Raw genomic sequence first — 15,325 nt, 5'->3', positions numbered from 1 at the left:
TAATCCTTGTTTTATTACCCACAGGCTTACCCATATTGTATCTTCCCTTCCCATTGGCTGGAGCTTCAGGGCCACATCGACCTTGCTGATGGCTCTCTTGTTTATAGGAGACTTGGTCCTGGTTTTTGAGCTCCATGCCCCAGACATATATCTGGACGTCTTAGCCGATGGATGTGGCGTACTGGCCTGGTTGGTTCATTTTGGGGCTGTTTTGGCGTTACAAAGATCCATGTACAGAAGAACTCGAGGTCCTGCTTTGCTTCCTGTGCTTCTCATGCTCTCCATCCCTAATCTAGCTTTCATCCTCACTGCTTACATCCAAGAAATCAATCACCTTGGAGTCTCACAGCCACTGCAGGTTGTTCGTCTAGCTCTGACGGTAACCAGGGCTGCTCTGGTGCTGGTCTACCTGCTGGGTTATATCTTTCCCTGTTACAGAACTCAAAGAGACCTTCTGTCCTGTAATGCAGAAGATGTAGCTCCGTTAATTGTCTCCTTTGAGCCCGAAGGAGGGGTGACTGTAGCCGAGGATGGATGCAGCTGGCTGTCCAGACTCCTTTACCTGTGGCTGAACCCTTTGCTCAGGCGAGGTAAACGTGGAGAGCTGGAGAGGCCATGTGACGTCTTCCAGCTGCCACATCGTCTACGTACCAAAGCAGTCACTCTCCGGTTCTACCAGTGCTGGCAGAAATGCCTCCATCCAAAGGGTTTGAAAAGACCTGAAAGACAGGATCGGCTTACAAGAGGAAACCTGCAGGACAACTCTTGGAATGAGGCCGAGCCGGACAGGTTGTGTGAAGGTGGAGCACAGCATGTTGTCAAGCTCCTGCAGGTGCTGCACAAGGCCTTTGGTCTACGCTACTACCTTCTAGGCGTGTTGAAGTTAGCAGCTAGCATGCTAGCCTTTGCAGGACCCCTGCTTCTCGGTGGATTAGTGGGTTTCATGGAGACAGAAGGGGCACCACTGAGCAAGGGTGTGTGGTGTGCTGTGGGGCTCTTTGCTAGTACCTTTCTTGCTGCCTTGCTGAGGAACGTCTTTGTTTATGAAGTATCAAAGGTTGCGCTGCAGGCTCGGGCTGCTGTGATTTCCACCATCTACAGCAAAGCCCTAAAAGTGAGTGCATCCGCTCTGGCTCGCTTTAGCATGGGCGAGGTGGTCAACTTCATGAGCACCGACACGGACAGGGTGGTGAATTTCTTCAACAGCTTCCATGAGGTTTGGAGTCTTCCCTTCCAGTTCGTCCTCGCACTTTACCTGCTTTACCTACAGGTGGGCGTGGCCTTTTTGGGTGGGGTGGGTGTGGCCGTGCTGCTCGTGCCTTTGAATAAAGTCCTGGCATCCCGAATTCTGGAAAACAATAAACATATGCTGCTACACAAGGATGGAAGAGTGAAGGTGCGACTGTTTTGCATATGTTAATTCAGTGATCTGTAATGTAGTCATTTGTTGTTGATAAATCTTTTAATTTGGCTTTAAGTAAATGCAGTACTGTTTAAAACGAAAATGTATATATTTATATTTATATCATTTATATTTTAGAAAATTCAGCTTTGACATCACAGGAATAAATTACATATTATTTTTAAAATATATAAAAATAAAAAAACTGTAATAATATTATTATTGTTATATAATATTAAATGTTTTTACTGAACTTTTAATCAAATAAATGTTTCTTTCACATTTTTCTTTCAAAAGCATTAACACATTGTACCAACCCCAAACTTTTGATCGGTAGTGTAGCTTCCAGTGGGTAATCTGATATATTTTTGTCACAAGCTAATGACAGAGATCCTCTTTGGGATTCGTGTCCTGAAGTACTATAATTGGGAGGAGCACTTCACTCAAAAGATTGCAGAGGCCCGTAAAAATGAACTGCATCACCTGAAACTTTTGAAGTACCTGGATGCTGTGTGTGTGTACACCTGGGCTGCTCTGCCCATGGTCATCTCTATCCTCACTTTCATCACATACGTCCTGCTGGGAAACAGTCTCACAGCTGCAAAGGTGTGTAGGCCACTTTAAAGGAATATTCCAGGTCTCATAGAATGTTTCTTTAACAGGGAACAGAGATTGCTCTGTGTGTAAATATTTAAATTATTTTTGAATGGCTAAATAATGTTCTATACATTCCCTGCATTGTATATTTTGTTTGGCAGGTGTTTAGTACTCTGGCTCTGGTGGAGATGCTCATTCTGCCTCTCAATGCCTTCCCCTGGGTGCTGAATGGAACCCTAGAAGCGAAAGTATCTTTGGACCGTATTCAACGCTTCCTCACAATACAGGATCAGGACCTCACCGTCTATTACAGTCAAGGTACCTGACTTGTTTCTGTAAGGTTCAAAATAGCCCACACTTAAAGGAATAGTTCACCCAGAAATACATTTTTGCTGAAAATTTAAAGGCCATCCAAGATGTTGATAAGTTTGTTTCTTCATCAGAACAAATTTGGAGAAATTTGCTCACCAATGGATCCTCTGCAGTGAATGGGTGCTGTCAGAATGAGAGTCCAAACAGCTGATAAAAACAGCACAATAATCCACACGACTCCAGTCCATAAATTAATGTCCTGTGAAGCGAAAAGCTGCATGTTTGTCTATCATTAAGGTGTTTTAACTTGAACTTTAAACTGTACTCTCATTCTGACGGCACCCATTCACTGCAGAGGATCCATTGGTGAGCAAGTGCTGTAACGCTACATTTCTCGATATCTGTTCTGATGAAGAAACAAACTCATCTACATCTTGGATGACATGAAGGTGAGTAAATTTTCAGCAGATGTTCAACTGTTGCTTTAAACACAACCGAAAAATCGACTCATTGATCTAAATAAAACACTTACTAAAAAAGATGAAATATTTAATTTTTTACTTTATTTTTACTTTTTAACATTATCTGACATCAAAAACCGTAAACATGCAAATGTTTATTTAAATGTTACATTTGAATTACTGAAATAGATAACTGAATAAAAATAAAAATAAAATAATATAAAATGTCAGGAAGTGCTTCAAATAAATTACTGAGGTCCAAGGGGGTTTGACTTGGGACTTCCTGTTCTGATTGATCAGCTGTGGCGACATTCTGCTTTTACAAGAAGTTAGTGTTTTATTGTTTTCTTATTACTTGTCATTTAAACACAGTTATGAAATTCATCTGATGGTAAATGAAACTCTTGTATGACTGCTGCTTCCTTATGCATGGCAGATTTTTGAATTAATTATGTGCATAAAACACAGATTAGTAGATTTTAATTAGTGCATTTCATATCTGTCATGATCTTTCTGCAGTGTGTCCTGAGGACCCTCTATCTGTTGTAGAGATGAACCGGGCGAGTTTCTCCTGGAAGCAGTCAGAGGAACATGATTCTGACAGTGTACCTGATGACAAGACAGAGGATGGGTCACCGCCACACAGCTTTTATCTGCATGCACTCAGTCTCAGCGTTAAAAGGGTATGTGCTGCAGCAGGAGCAATTAGCCATTCGTTTGTGCTTTAGTTGGCCCAGCAGAAGATCAGTTGTTTCACTGTGATTAATATAAATATATTTGTCTCCTTTCAAAATTTGTTTTCAAATTTGTCTTCTAATATTTCGTTGCTGTTTTGAATAATGAAAAGCTTTCTGGCTCCAGGGCTCTCTGGTGGCTGTGGTGGGAAAGGTTGGTTGTGGGAAAAGTTCCCTGTTGGCCGCTATAACAGGAGAGCTTAGCAGGTACTGATTCATAATTCACATAAAAATGAAATATCAAAACAGTATGTTTATAATGTTACTCTTGAAAGGCAATTTATAGGAGAAATATATACATTAATGTTCAAAAATTTGGGGGTCTGTAAGGTTTTTAAAAATATATTTTATATAATATTATATAATATTTTATAAAATATTTTATATTTTATAATAAAAAAACAAAAAAAAACAAGTCTCTTATGCTCACCAAGACTGCATTTTTTTAAATTAAAAATACAATAAAAACAGTAATAATTATCTAAAATAGCTGTTTTGTATTTTAATATATTTAAAAAATATGTAATTTATCTTTGTGATGACAAAGCTGAATCTTCAGCATCATTACTCCAGTCTTCAGTGTCACATGATCCTTCAGAAATCATTTGAATATGCTGATTTGCTGCTCAAGAAATGTTTCATATTGTTATCAATGTTGAAAACAGTTATTCTGCTTAATATTTTTTGTAGAATCCATAATACATTTTTTCAGGATGAATAGAATGTTCAGAAGAACAACTTTTTTGAAATAGAAATCTTTTGTAACATTGTAAATGTCTTTACTTACTTTTGATCGATTCAATGCATCCTTGCTGAATAAAAGTGTCAATTTCTTAAAAGAAAAAAACGTACTGCCCCCAAATATTTCAAGTGTTGTGTATTTTTTTCTGATATGTAAATATTTATATATGTTGATTTTTAAAACCCTCATTCTTTTTGCAGTTTCATTTAGTGCCGTACTTCAACTTTAAATGTGTAAATACTTGACATTCTTCATGATTTTGTGGTTTTGTCTCCTATAGGAGTGGAGGGGAAGTATTTGTTCGGGGAAGAGAGCAGGGATTTGGACTAGCTGTCCAGGAGCCGTGGATCCAGCATGCAACAGTACAGGACAACATTCTTTTTGGCAGAGACTTTGACAGCATGTTCTATCAAGCTGTGATTGAGGCCTGTGCCCTTGCTGATGACCTAAATGTGGGTGCATATCTAGCTATCCTTATTTTGCGTGCAGATTTTCACATGAATTCCTTGTGTAAAATCTTTGGAAAGCTACAACTGACACTCATTTGTACTCTTTTGTTTAGATCTTGCCTGGTGGCGATCAGACAGAGGTTGGAGAGAACGGTGTCACTCTGAGCGGAGGACAGAAAAGCTGCCTCGCTTTGGCCCGGGCTGTTTATATGGTGCAATGTTTTTTTGAAACCTCAGACAGTTTGATGCTATAAAAGACTCAAACAGAAAGTTCCTACAGATTTGGGCAGAACTAAGTATGATGTGTGGATTTTCTGGTACATTCTCTCTCATATTTTAGGATAAAGAAATCTACTTGCTAGATGATCCTTTAGCAGCTGTGGATGCTGATGTTGCCCATCACCTCATGGAGAAATGCATCTTGGGGATTCTCAAGAACAAGACCAGAATTCTTTGTACTCATCGGATAGAGTTTGTGGATAAGGCAGATGTGGTGGTTCTGATGGACAATGGGTTGATTGTGAAAACAGGGACGCCAAAGGAAGTCCTTTCTTTGGTGAAAGCCCCTAAAGACTGCAAGAACAACAGCAATGCTAAGGAGAAAGGTACTGATGCTTTTCAAATGAGTGAGCGAACAGTATCTGTTTTTCTTAGTGCACTTGAGCTTACGCTTGCAAACCTTCTTTCTCAGATGCTATAGGCAAAGAGGAAGAGGAGGCCAGTGAGCTGGAGCTAGAGGCAGAGCTGAAGATGTTTGGGGAGGAGCAGAAGCAAATGGGCAAGTTGTCCTGGGCTGTGTACCGTTCCTATTGGAGAGCAGTGGTGTGGATGCATGGCTTTGGCTGTTCTGCTCTCCCTATTCCTAATGCATGGTAGTAACAACTATATCAGCTGTATGTATTATAAAATATTACTGTAAGACAATCACTTCACCGCAATAACTACTTTGATTTGCCTTACACAGCCTCCAAAAATGTGTCCGATTGGTGGCTCTCTCATTGGATTTCCCATATGAAGGACAATATGACTCAGCTGGTGTCACTGTCAGCTGATTCACTCTTAATGCTCACCTTTCTCTCTCCTGAGAGACTTATGTGAGTTAGACATTTCATGAAATAACTTTTTTCTATTATTTACACTACTGTTCGAAAGTGTGGGGTCTGTAAGATTTTTTTAAGAGCATAAGGCTGCATTTATGTGATCAAAAATACAATACAAATAATAATATTGGAAAATAGTATTACAATTTAAAAGAACTGTTTTCTATTTTAATAGATTTTCAAATGTAATTTATTCCTGTGATGCAAACCTGAAATTTCAGCAGCTATTACTGTAGGCTTCAGTGTCACATGATCCTTCAGAAATCATTCTGATGTGCTGATTCGCTGCTCAGGAAACATTTCTTATTGTTGAAAACAGTCGGTTAATATTTTTGTGGAAACCATGAGACATTATTTCTGGATGTGTTAATTAATAGAAAGTTCAAAAGAACAGCATTTATTTGAAATATACATTTTTTGTAAGATTATTAATATCTTTACCGTCACTTTTCATCCATTTAATGCATCCATGATGAACTAAAGGGTTCATTTCTTTAAAAAAATCTTGACTATAAAGTATGAACTTAAAAAAAAATGATTTCACTTTAAATAGGCATAACATTATATACTTATATATTAACTAAAATTTCATGTTTTTCTTTTCCAAAATATTGCTTTTATTTGATAGTTTAACTCTGACATGAAAATAACATTGGAGTCTGGATGTCTAATTTACATCTATGTCAAAAATTGTATTTAATTATTTTTATCTTTCACTTTTAGGTAGATATTATGTATAAATTTGCAGACATTTGTGCCACAGTCTTGATTAGATTTTCTCCATATACTCCATCACTCTTATCAGGTTTCACGCCTCTGACAGAGGTTCAGAGACTTCGGGGAATATGAGCTCTGAGCTGAAGTTTTACATGACAGTGTATGGATCTCTGGCGGCAGCAAACACAGTCTTTACAGCCGCTCGAGCCTTTCTCTTTGCTTATGGAGCAATCTGTGCTGCTACGGTCGTTCATAAGAGACTGCTGTCCAGTGTGCTTAAGGTAATGATCCATAGCACTGCTTTTCTGTGAGCGATAGCTGACCATCACCTTCGGCCAAGATGGCTAAAAGTCATTGCTAAACTGAAATAATAAGATGTAGATGTCACTTTTATTGATATTGTGTAAGCACATAAAACTGTAATATAAATTACATTATTCATATGCTTCTTCCATTCTAGGCCACTATGACGTTTTTTGACACTACACCCTTGGGTCGCATCTTGAATCGGTTTTCCTCAGATATTTACAGTGTGGACGACTCTCTGCCCTTTGTCTTAAACATTCTCCTGGCCAATGTGTTTGGACTGATCGGGATGCTGGTTGTCATGAGCTATGGGATGCCTTGGGTGCTACTTCCTTTGCTTCCACTGGGGATGCTCTACTTCCAAACTCAGTGTTTTTATCGCCACTCATCCCGTGAGCTGAAACGTCTGTGTAGCCTCACACTCTCTCCAGTTTATTCACACTTCTCAGAAACACTCAGCAGCCTGTCCACAGTGCGGGCCAGTGGACACACTACCAGGTCTGAAAACTAGCTGTACTTTTGCTCAAATCATTTCATTTACATTGATTCAGAAGTAATGTTTGGTTTAAATACCGGTAAATGTCTGGGTCGTATTTGACAGTAAAAAAAAAAAAAGAAGTATTTTACAAAAAGAAAATGAAGCTTGAATGTAAGCTGAGGTTTGATAATGGCCTGACAGTGATTGTAATGCTGAATAAAACTGTATTTTTGTGTTTCTGAGAGCAGGTTTGAGGAGGAGAATGAGAGGCGCCTGGAACAGAATCAGCGCTGTCTCTTCAACAGTAACGCTGCCATGCAGTGGCTGGACATTGGGCTGCAGATGATTGGTGTCACTGTAGTAACCGGCATCAGTGTGATTGCTGTGATCCAGCATCAGCTCAAATCCATCGACCCAGGTTAACCTCTTTGTGAGATAAGAGTATAGATTCACATTTAAGGCATTCAGCAGATACTCTTTACCAGAGTGAATTAAAACAGCTTTAGCTTCATGTCAGACTGCCATGGTCAACATAGCATTGAGAGCATAACATACCTGTACACACAAATTGTCTATTTTGTATATTGTGTATTTTTTTTTAAATATTGTGTATTTTTATTATTTATTTACTTATTTAATTTTTATTTACTTGTATTATCTGTGTCTTGTCACTGTCATTCTGTGTGTGTTGTGGATTGGCATCTAACTAACTGTATCTGTATGTTAACTAATTTTCAAAGCAACATCTCGTCTGAAATCATTTGAAAAAAGATGTCTTTTATGGTCTTGTGCAGAAAGATTCACATGTACTTTATTGGTCTCTGATGGGACGTTTAGGAAATTCAACTCAACTGCACTGTCCAGTTTTAAAAGATCATTGCCCAGTTCAGCCATAAGGCCTTTAAAATTGTTTAAAGTAACTGAAATACCTCTTGAAACAAATTGTGCTAAAATCTTTTTTCTTCTCTTTTCTGTCAGGTCTGGTAGGTCTGTCTCTGTCCTATGCACTATCCATCACCAACCTGCTTTCAGGCCTGATTTTCAGCTTTGCGCAGACAGAGATGCAGTTGGTGAGCATTGAGCGTACAGAGGAGTATTCCACCAACATCCCGCAGGAGCCTCAACAAGCCAGCACTGAGGTTAGAGGAGTGATATTTACCCCAAAAACTGAATCAGGACCAAGTGTGATTTAAAACAGTTTCACAACGTGTTTGTTAGGTTATTTTAAAGAAATAGTTCACCCAAAAATGAAAATTTGCTGAAAATGTACTTACCCTCAGGCCTTTCCAGAACAGATTTGGAGAAATTTAGCATTACAGCACTTGCTCACCAATGGATCCTCTGCAGTGAATGGGTGCCGTCAGAATGAGAGTCCAAACAGCTGATAAAATCATCACAACAGTCCACAAGTAATCCACACGACTCCAGTCCATCAATTAATGACTTGTGAAGCTGTGTGTTTGTAAGAAACAAATCCATTGTTAAGATGTTTTTAACTTCAAACTGTTGCCAGTGTTGCCAAGTCTGTGATTTTACCGTGGAATTGGGCTACTTTTACTTTTACCAGGAGTAAAAAAGTCCCCCCCCCCACATTACTTGTAGATTATTGTGATGTTTTTATCAGCTGTTTGGACTCTCATTCTGACGGCACCCATTCACTGCAAAGGATCCATTGGTGAGCAAGTAATGTAAAGATAAATTTCTCCAAATCTTTTCTGATGAAGAAACAAACTCATCTATTTCTTGGATGGCCAGAGGGTGAGAAAATTTTCAGAAAATATTCATTTTCGTGTAAACAATTCCATTAAGTAATACACCAACCTTTCAATAATATTTAAATACTGTATATTGAAAAATAAATAGAATGGCACAGTTTTATATATATTAGATCAGACTGAAGTGTTTGATTGAAGTGTTGGAGTGAAGTATATTTACTGATATCTTTTTATAAATATTTTTATTACAATTTTAAAAAACAAAGTGTATTTTTTTTAATGTAATTTAATTGTATTTGACAGGGTTTCCGTGGGTCCTTAAAAAGTCTTAAATATAGTTGTATCAAATTTAAGGCCATAAAAAGCCTTAAATTGCACAAGAAAGTCTTAATTATGATTTCAGGAGGTCTTAAATTTGGGGACGGAAAGACCAGATTTGCGATATGGCTTAATGTGACGATTAAACTTCAAAAGGCTATGATTTCATTAAATAATTTATATTATTTATTTATATCATTAAATAATAATCAAATTTATTTCAATATATTCTATATATCTATATCTCTCTCTCTATATATCTATCTGTCTATCTATCTCTCTCTCTCTCTCTCTCTCTCTATATATATATATATATATACAGTGGTGTGAAAAAGTGTTGGCCCCCTTCCTGATTTCTTATTTTTTTGCATGTTTGTCACACTTTAATGTTTCAGATCATCAAACTATATATATATATATATATATATATATATATTCATTAGTCGCAGCACTTCACATCTGATGTGTGACACACTTAAAGTGCAGTAAACGGTAAAACAATTGTGGTACAAATTAGTGTGTTTATTAGTATATTAATAAATGTAAAATAATTTGAATACAAATACTAGTTTACAACATCCAGCTGCACAGTGAACTGTTTTGCACAGCTAAATAGGCTAAATGGATATTGCTGACATCTCCTCACACACTTAAGTTCACGCCAGCTCTTACATCAAAAATAAGATGGAAAGATAAAAAATGAATCATTTCCATTGATCTAGTCTTTGCATCTGTTTGTTTGATGTTTGAATCAGGTCTTCTCTGTTGGAATAGAACTGGCTAGATGGCACTGTCACAAAAAATAGGGTTCTAGTAGAAATGCGGTCCTGAAACTGCAGCCTATGGTATTGCAGGAACACAGTATTGGGGTTGTTTTTGTTCAGACCAATGTTAAAATCTACCCATGTTTTTACCCTGCAAACACACAGAGCTGTAAATATGAACTGGTGGATCGATAAGAAGATAATTCATTATAAAAATCTAAACGTAAAATGTTATGTTAAAATATGTTATTTAATTAATATAAAAGTTTAATGATAATAATTGTTTAAATTAATATAATAATACTTTTGACTCATTCATTTTATTAAAAATAGTTTAAAAGCTGAAATGTGAAGTGTATCATTTTATAAAACGTTTGTTTTTGTGAAAACTTGTATCTGAACTGTAAATCATGCTTTTTACAGTCATTATACAGTTTAATATGATACTAAAGACATTGCCCTACCCCTGCTCATATGGTATTAATTTTATTTGTGCAGGTCTTAAAAAGTCTTAAATTTTAGCTTAAAAATCCTGCAGAAACCCTGATTTCAAATATTCATTCATTCATTCATTCATTCATTCATTCTTTCATTTCACAATCTCAAAGATTGCTTGTAGTTCTATAGCAAACCATAGGTTGTGAGACCCTTTATGTATAATTTATAGTGTCCTCAATATGTAACATACAACCTTATCATGAAACTCTACATCTGCAGGTTCTAAATTCCTGGCCTGAAAAGGGCCGAGTTGAGTTTATGGGTGCTGTTTTGGCGTACCGACCGGGCTTGCCCAATGCTCTTGATGGGGTCAACCTGGAGGTATTACCTGGTGAGAGGGTGGGCATTGTGGGGCATACAGGCTCAGGGAAATCCTCACTGTTCCTTGCCCTATTCCGTATGGTGGAGCTGAACCAGGGTCAAATCCTGCTGGATGGAGTTGACATCAGCTCGGTCAGGCTTAGTAACTTGCGGTAAGGCTTAAGTCACTGTTTGACACTTTTCTATTCTATTAGAGAGATTACACTAACATTTAAAGGTTTAGGGTATCAGTAAGTTTTTTTTTTTCTTTTATTATTCAACAAGGAGGATGCATTAAATTTATCAAAAGTGACAGTAAAGATGTTTGTAACATTACATAAGATATAAAATGCTGTTTCAAATAAATGCTGTTCTTTTGAACTTTCTATTTCCCAAAGAACAATGAACAACATTGATAATAATAACAAATGTTTCTTGAGCAACAAATCAGCATATTAAAATGATATCTGGATCATGTGACACTGAAGACTGGAGTAATGATGCTGAAAATTCAGCTTTGCATCACAGGAATAAATTATATTTTAAAATATATTAGAATAGAAAACTGCTCTTTTAAATTGTAGTAATATTTCAGAATATTATGGTTTTACTGTATTTTTAATAAATTAAATGCAGCCTTGGTGAGCATAAGAGACTTAAATACATTAAAAACATTTTTAAAAATTACGGACCACGAACCTTATAAATACTATAAACAGCTAGGATATATTATATTGCACAGTTTTTTTTCTTTCATTGTGTTAATTTATTAATGAAGTAATATTATAATTAAATAAAATATAGTAATTATAATTAATATTAATTAAAATATATTTCGCTTATAGGCCTATTTATTCCTTTTACTGTATATGTAAATAACTTTATGTTTTTCGCAAAAGCGCTGCAGGTGGATGATGTGACCATGTGAATTCTCATGTTCTGTTTATGCTGCTTTTTGCGCCTGTAAAATTAATGTAACAAATGTAACAATTTTTTTATTTTAATGGGTCACAGCCACGTAGCCATTTGAATTTAATTTAATTCCAATTTAACATAATCTTGTCAGTTAACGGTTAATAATCGGTTAGGAAAAATAACTGAAATTAACATTCTACTTATGTTGTAAAATGCACATAAGTCTTGTCTTCGTTTTAAATTATTCAAAATGCTGAAACTTCTTCCAGAAATAATTTCCAGGTTTAAAGTAGGTGTTTCAGTGTGGTTTCAATCTGTTTTTAATATGGTCTCTGCATATAGTAAGAATTTGTTTTGTTTGTGTCGCCCTCTATAGATCAAAGCTGGCCATCATCCCTCAGGATCCCTTCCTCTTCTCCAGCTCAGTGAGAGAGAACCTTGATCCCCATGGCCGTCATCCAGACTTCCATTTGCTAGATGCTATTGAGCAATGCCACCTGGGAGATGTAGTACAGAGGATCGGTTAGAGTCGATCACTTTTGATTGTGTTCAGTTTGTTCAATTCAAATTCCTCTTACTTGAAAGGATTTATCTAGGGCATGAGAAAATAATTTGTTTTTATATTAATTGAAAAAATTTTAAAAATATGGATTTTTTTTGTCTCCCATTACAGGTGGCCTGGATTCAGAGGTTGGAGAGAGGGGAAAGTCTCTGTCTGTGGGCCAGAGGCAGTTGCTGTGTCTTGCCCGTGCTCTGCTCACAGAAGCTGATGTATAAAACTAATGTATAATTAAAGTAGAACATAAACAATGTAAAACAAATGTCTGTTATTCTTATCTTAACTATGTACTTTATTGTTCATTTATGCTCTAATAGATTTTATGCATTGATGAGGCCACAGCAAGCGTGGATCATAAGACTGACATGCTTCTACAGAAAACTATCAGAGAAAAATTCAAGGATAAAACTGCTTACCATCGCCCACAGGTATCAAACTGCTTTTATACTTGCATATAATTTATATTTGATTTTTGATATTTTGATTTGATATATATGTGTGTTTTTTATTAACTTTGTAGGGTTGTTTTATTGAATAAAAATGAAGGGAAAATCAATTTGTACAACTCATCTTTATAGTGATGCACTGATTTTCTGTTTAAAAATTCTGAACACATAATTACCTATGTGTACAGGTTTGTGAGGCATTTATTAAAACTGAGCAGATAGCTTTCACATTGTAAAAATATATTTACAACACTTTTATGATTGTTAATTCCTTTTAAATTACTATAATTATCTCTGTTAACCTTTGCACTGAACAGTCGCGTTTATAACATACTAGCAAGCATTTTTAGGTAATATTAACGCTACTTGTAAGTAGGGTTGTGACCGAATCCGAATAATGTGTTCGGAAAGTAAATGACGTATACTACAGAACCCCTAAAGGGAATAAATACGAGATGGGAGGAAAAATATATTTCAATGCTTTCTCTCACAATTAGACCATTGGGTAATTATACTGCAAATAAAAATATACAGTACTTATTGGCAGTACTTACCACACATATTACAACATTAGATGTTTGTCAGTGGTGCTCAGGATCTGCAAATCATTCCCTATCATTCTATCAGTCATCTCTCCTTACTCTGTTTATGTGGTAAGTAAAATGTGGCTCCATAGAATGCATTGTACGTTTTCCGTGCCTTTCCGAATACGGATTCACTATTCGGGCACATCCCTACTTGTAAGTATATGATTAGGTTTAAGTAAAGAAAAAGAAAATGACGAGTTCATCACTGCTTTGAGAAGTTAATAAATTCAGATTTAGTTTTTGAGGGTTAAAGGGATAGTTCACCCAAAAGTGAAAATTACCCCATGATTTACTCACCCTCAAGCCATCCTAGGTGTATATGACTTTCTTCTTTCAGACGAATACAAATCGGAGTTATATTTAAAAATGTCCTGGCTATTCTGAGCTTTATAATGGCAGTGCATGGGTGTTGAGATTTTGAAGCAAAATAAAGTGCATCCATCCATCATAAAAAGTGCTCCACTCTGCTCTGGGGGTTAATAAAGGCCTTCTGAAGTGAATCGATGCGTTTGTGTAAGAAAAAATCCATATTTAAAACTTCATTAACTTTAATCTCTAGCTTCCGCTAACTGTCGTACGCGTGAGAGAGTGGTGTTCCAGCGGATGACGTAAGACATAGGCGTAGCGGTAGCTCCGGTGAGATTATGCTAGTCTCTCGAGAATCAAGCTTTGTTTACAGCAAAAGAAAACCAGTCTCCTCTACCTCTAATTCGTGACCGTTTTTTTGTTTTGCTCTCTCCTCTGCACTTCCGCGTTCGCCTACGTCATCCACTGGAACGCCACTCTCTCGTGAACACGTGTACAACAGTTAGAGGAAGCTAGAGATTACGATGTATAATTTTAAATATGGATATTTTTCTTACACAAATGCATGAATTCACTTCTGAAGGCCTTTAGTAACCCTCTTGGGAGCTGTGTGGAGTATGATTTATGATAGATGGATGCACTTTTTTTTGCTTCAAAATCTCAACACCCATTCATTGCCATTATAAAGCTTGGAAGAGCCAGGACATTTTTTTATATAACTCTGACTCTATTCGTTTGAAAGAAGAAAGTCATATACACGTAGGATGGCTTGAGGGTGAGTAAATCATGGGCTAATTTTCATTTTTGGGTGAACTATCCCTTTAATTTAGTTTTTGGGTGTCTTGCTGTCTGATTAACACCACTCAAAGAAACAAAACCTAGAGAACCATTTTTTCAACTACCTGTTCCATCTACATTTTGAATTAACATAGCATGTTGTTTAGTTGAAATACCTGTCAAGAACATCTCTGTTACCATACAAACCCAACCAGTCTTATCCCACAGACTGAATACAATCATGGACTCTGACAGAGTGCTGGTGATGCATGCTAGTAAGGTGGTGGAGTTTGACAGCCCTGCTGCTCTGTGCCAAAGAGAAGACTCTGTTTTCCAGAAACTCTTACGTGGAGGGGAAGACTGAATTTAAAATACTGTACTTTCAGCTAAGAATGTAGTTGGAGTCCATGTGCAGTGGACAAAAAACATTGCATATGTGCAAATACCTGTATGTTATACCATGTAGAACAATGTAAAACTCAGGGAAAATTTTTGTTGTTTTATAAATGGTCACATTTGTATGGATAAAAATGTGTTTTAGAAGTAAATGTTTGTTTGTTTTTAATTGGTCTGTTCTCAGATTTCCGTTTTTTAATGATTAATTTGTCTTCAGGAGGATCTACTCAAAGTAGTTTTTCATTCTTGCAAACTAAAGTGTGAGAGTCAAACTGTTCTAATATTTATTTCTGTGGTTTGAATGCTTTCTCTCTTCCGAGAATTTACAATGCATAACTGGTTTCATTAGAGGTGTGAACGCTCATATCAACCTGGGTGAGAGTGACTACGCCTTGTACAGGTGAGCGTTTCCCAACTTGTATGAGTCATGTGGGAGTACATGTGTG

General features: G+C 36.7%; 1 protein-coding gene across 1 annotated transcript in view; it reads left to right on the top strand.

Moving 5' to 3' along the window:
- The window catches only part of LOC107674523 (multidrug resistance-associated protein 7-like), a 16,747-nt gene extending 1,783 nt beyond the window's left edge, over positions 1–14,964 (top strand). The window contains 21 exon segments of the mRNA XM_016468503.1: positions 25–1,396; positions 1,781–2,008; positions 2,161–2,317; positions 3,292–3,455; positions 3,634–3,713; positions 4,529–4,700; positions 4,811–4,909; positions 5,038–5,302; positions 5,389–5,519; positions 5,521–5,569; positions 5,662–5,791; positions 6,603–6,795; positions 6,975–7,318; positions 7,547–7,716; positions 8,277–8,437; positions 10,813–11,066; positions 12,185–12,330; positions 12,482–12,579; positions 12,685–12,776; positions 12,778–12,795; positions 14,712–14,964. Of these exon segments, the coding sequence (XP_016323989.1) occupies positions 25–1,396; positions 1,781–2,008; positions 2,161–2,317; positions 3,292–3,455; positions 3,634–3,713; positions 4,529–4,700; positions 4,811–4,909; positions 5,038–5,302; positions 5,389–5,519; positions 5,521–5,569; positions 5,662–5,791; positions 6,603–6,795; positions 6,975–7,318; positions 7,547–7,716; positions 8,277–8,437; positions 10,813–11,066; positions 12,185–12,330; positions 12,482–12,579; positions 12,685–12,776; positions 12,778–12,795; positions 14,712–14,847 (4,459 nt within the window). The 3' untranslated portion in view covers positions 14,848–14,964.
- The last annotated feature ends 361 nt before the right edge of the window (positions 14,965–15,325 follow it).

This window comes from Sinocyclocheilus anshuiensis, unplaced genomic scaffold, assembly GCF_001515605.1.
Source record: "Sinocyclocheilus anshuiensis isolate Anshui unplaced genomic scaffold, SAMN03320099.WGS_v1.1 scaffold572, whole genome shotgun sequence".
In the NCBI taxonomy this organism is placed as follows: Eukaryota; Metazoa; Chordata; class Actinopteri; order Cypriniformes; family Cyprinidae; genus Sinocyclocheilus; species Sinocyclocheilus anshuiensis.
Note: the sequence above shows the minus strand (reverse complement) of the source record. Positions and strands in the feature narration are given on the sequence as shown.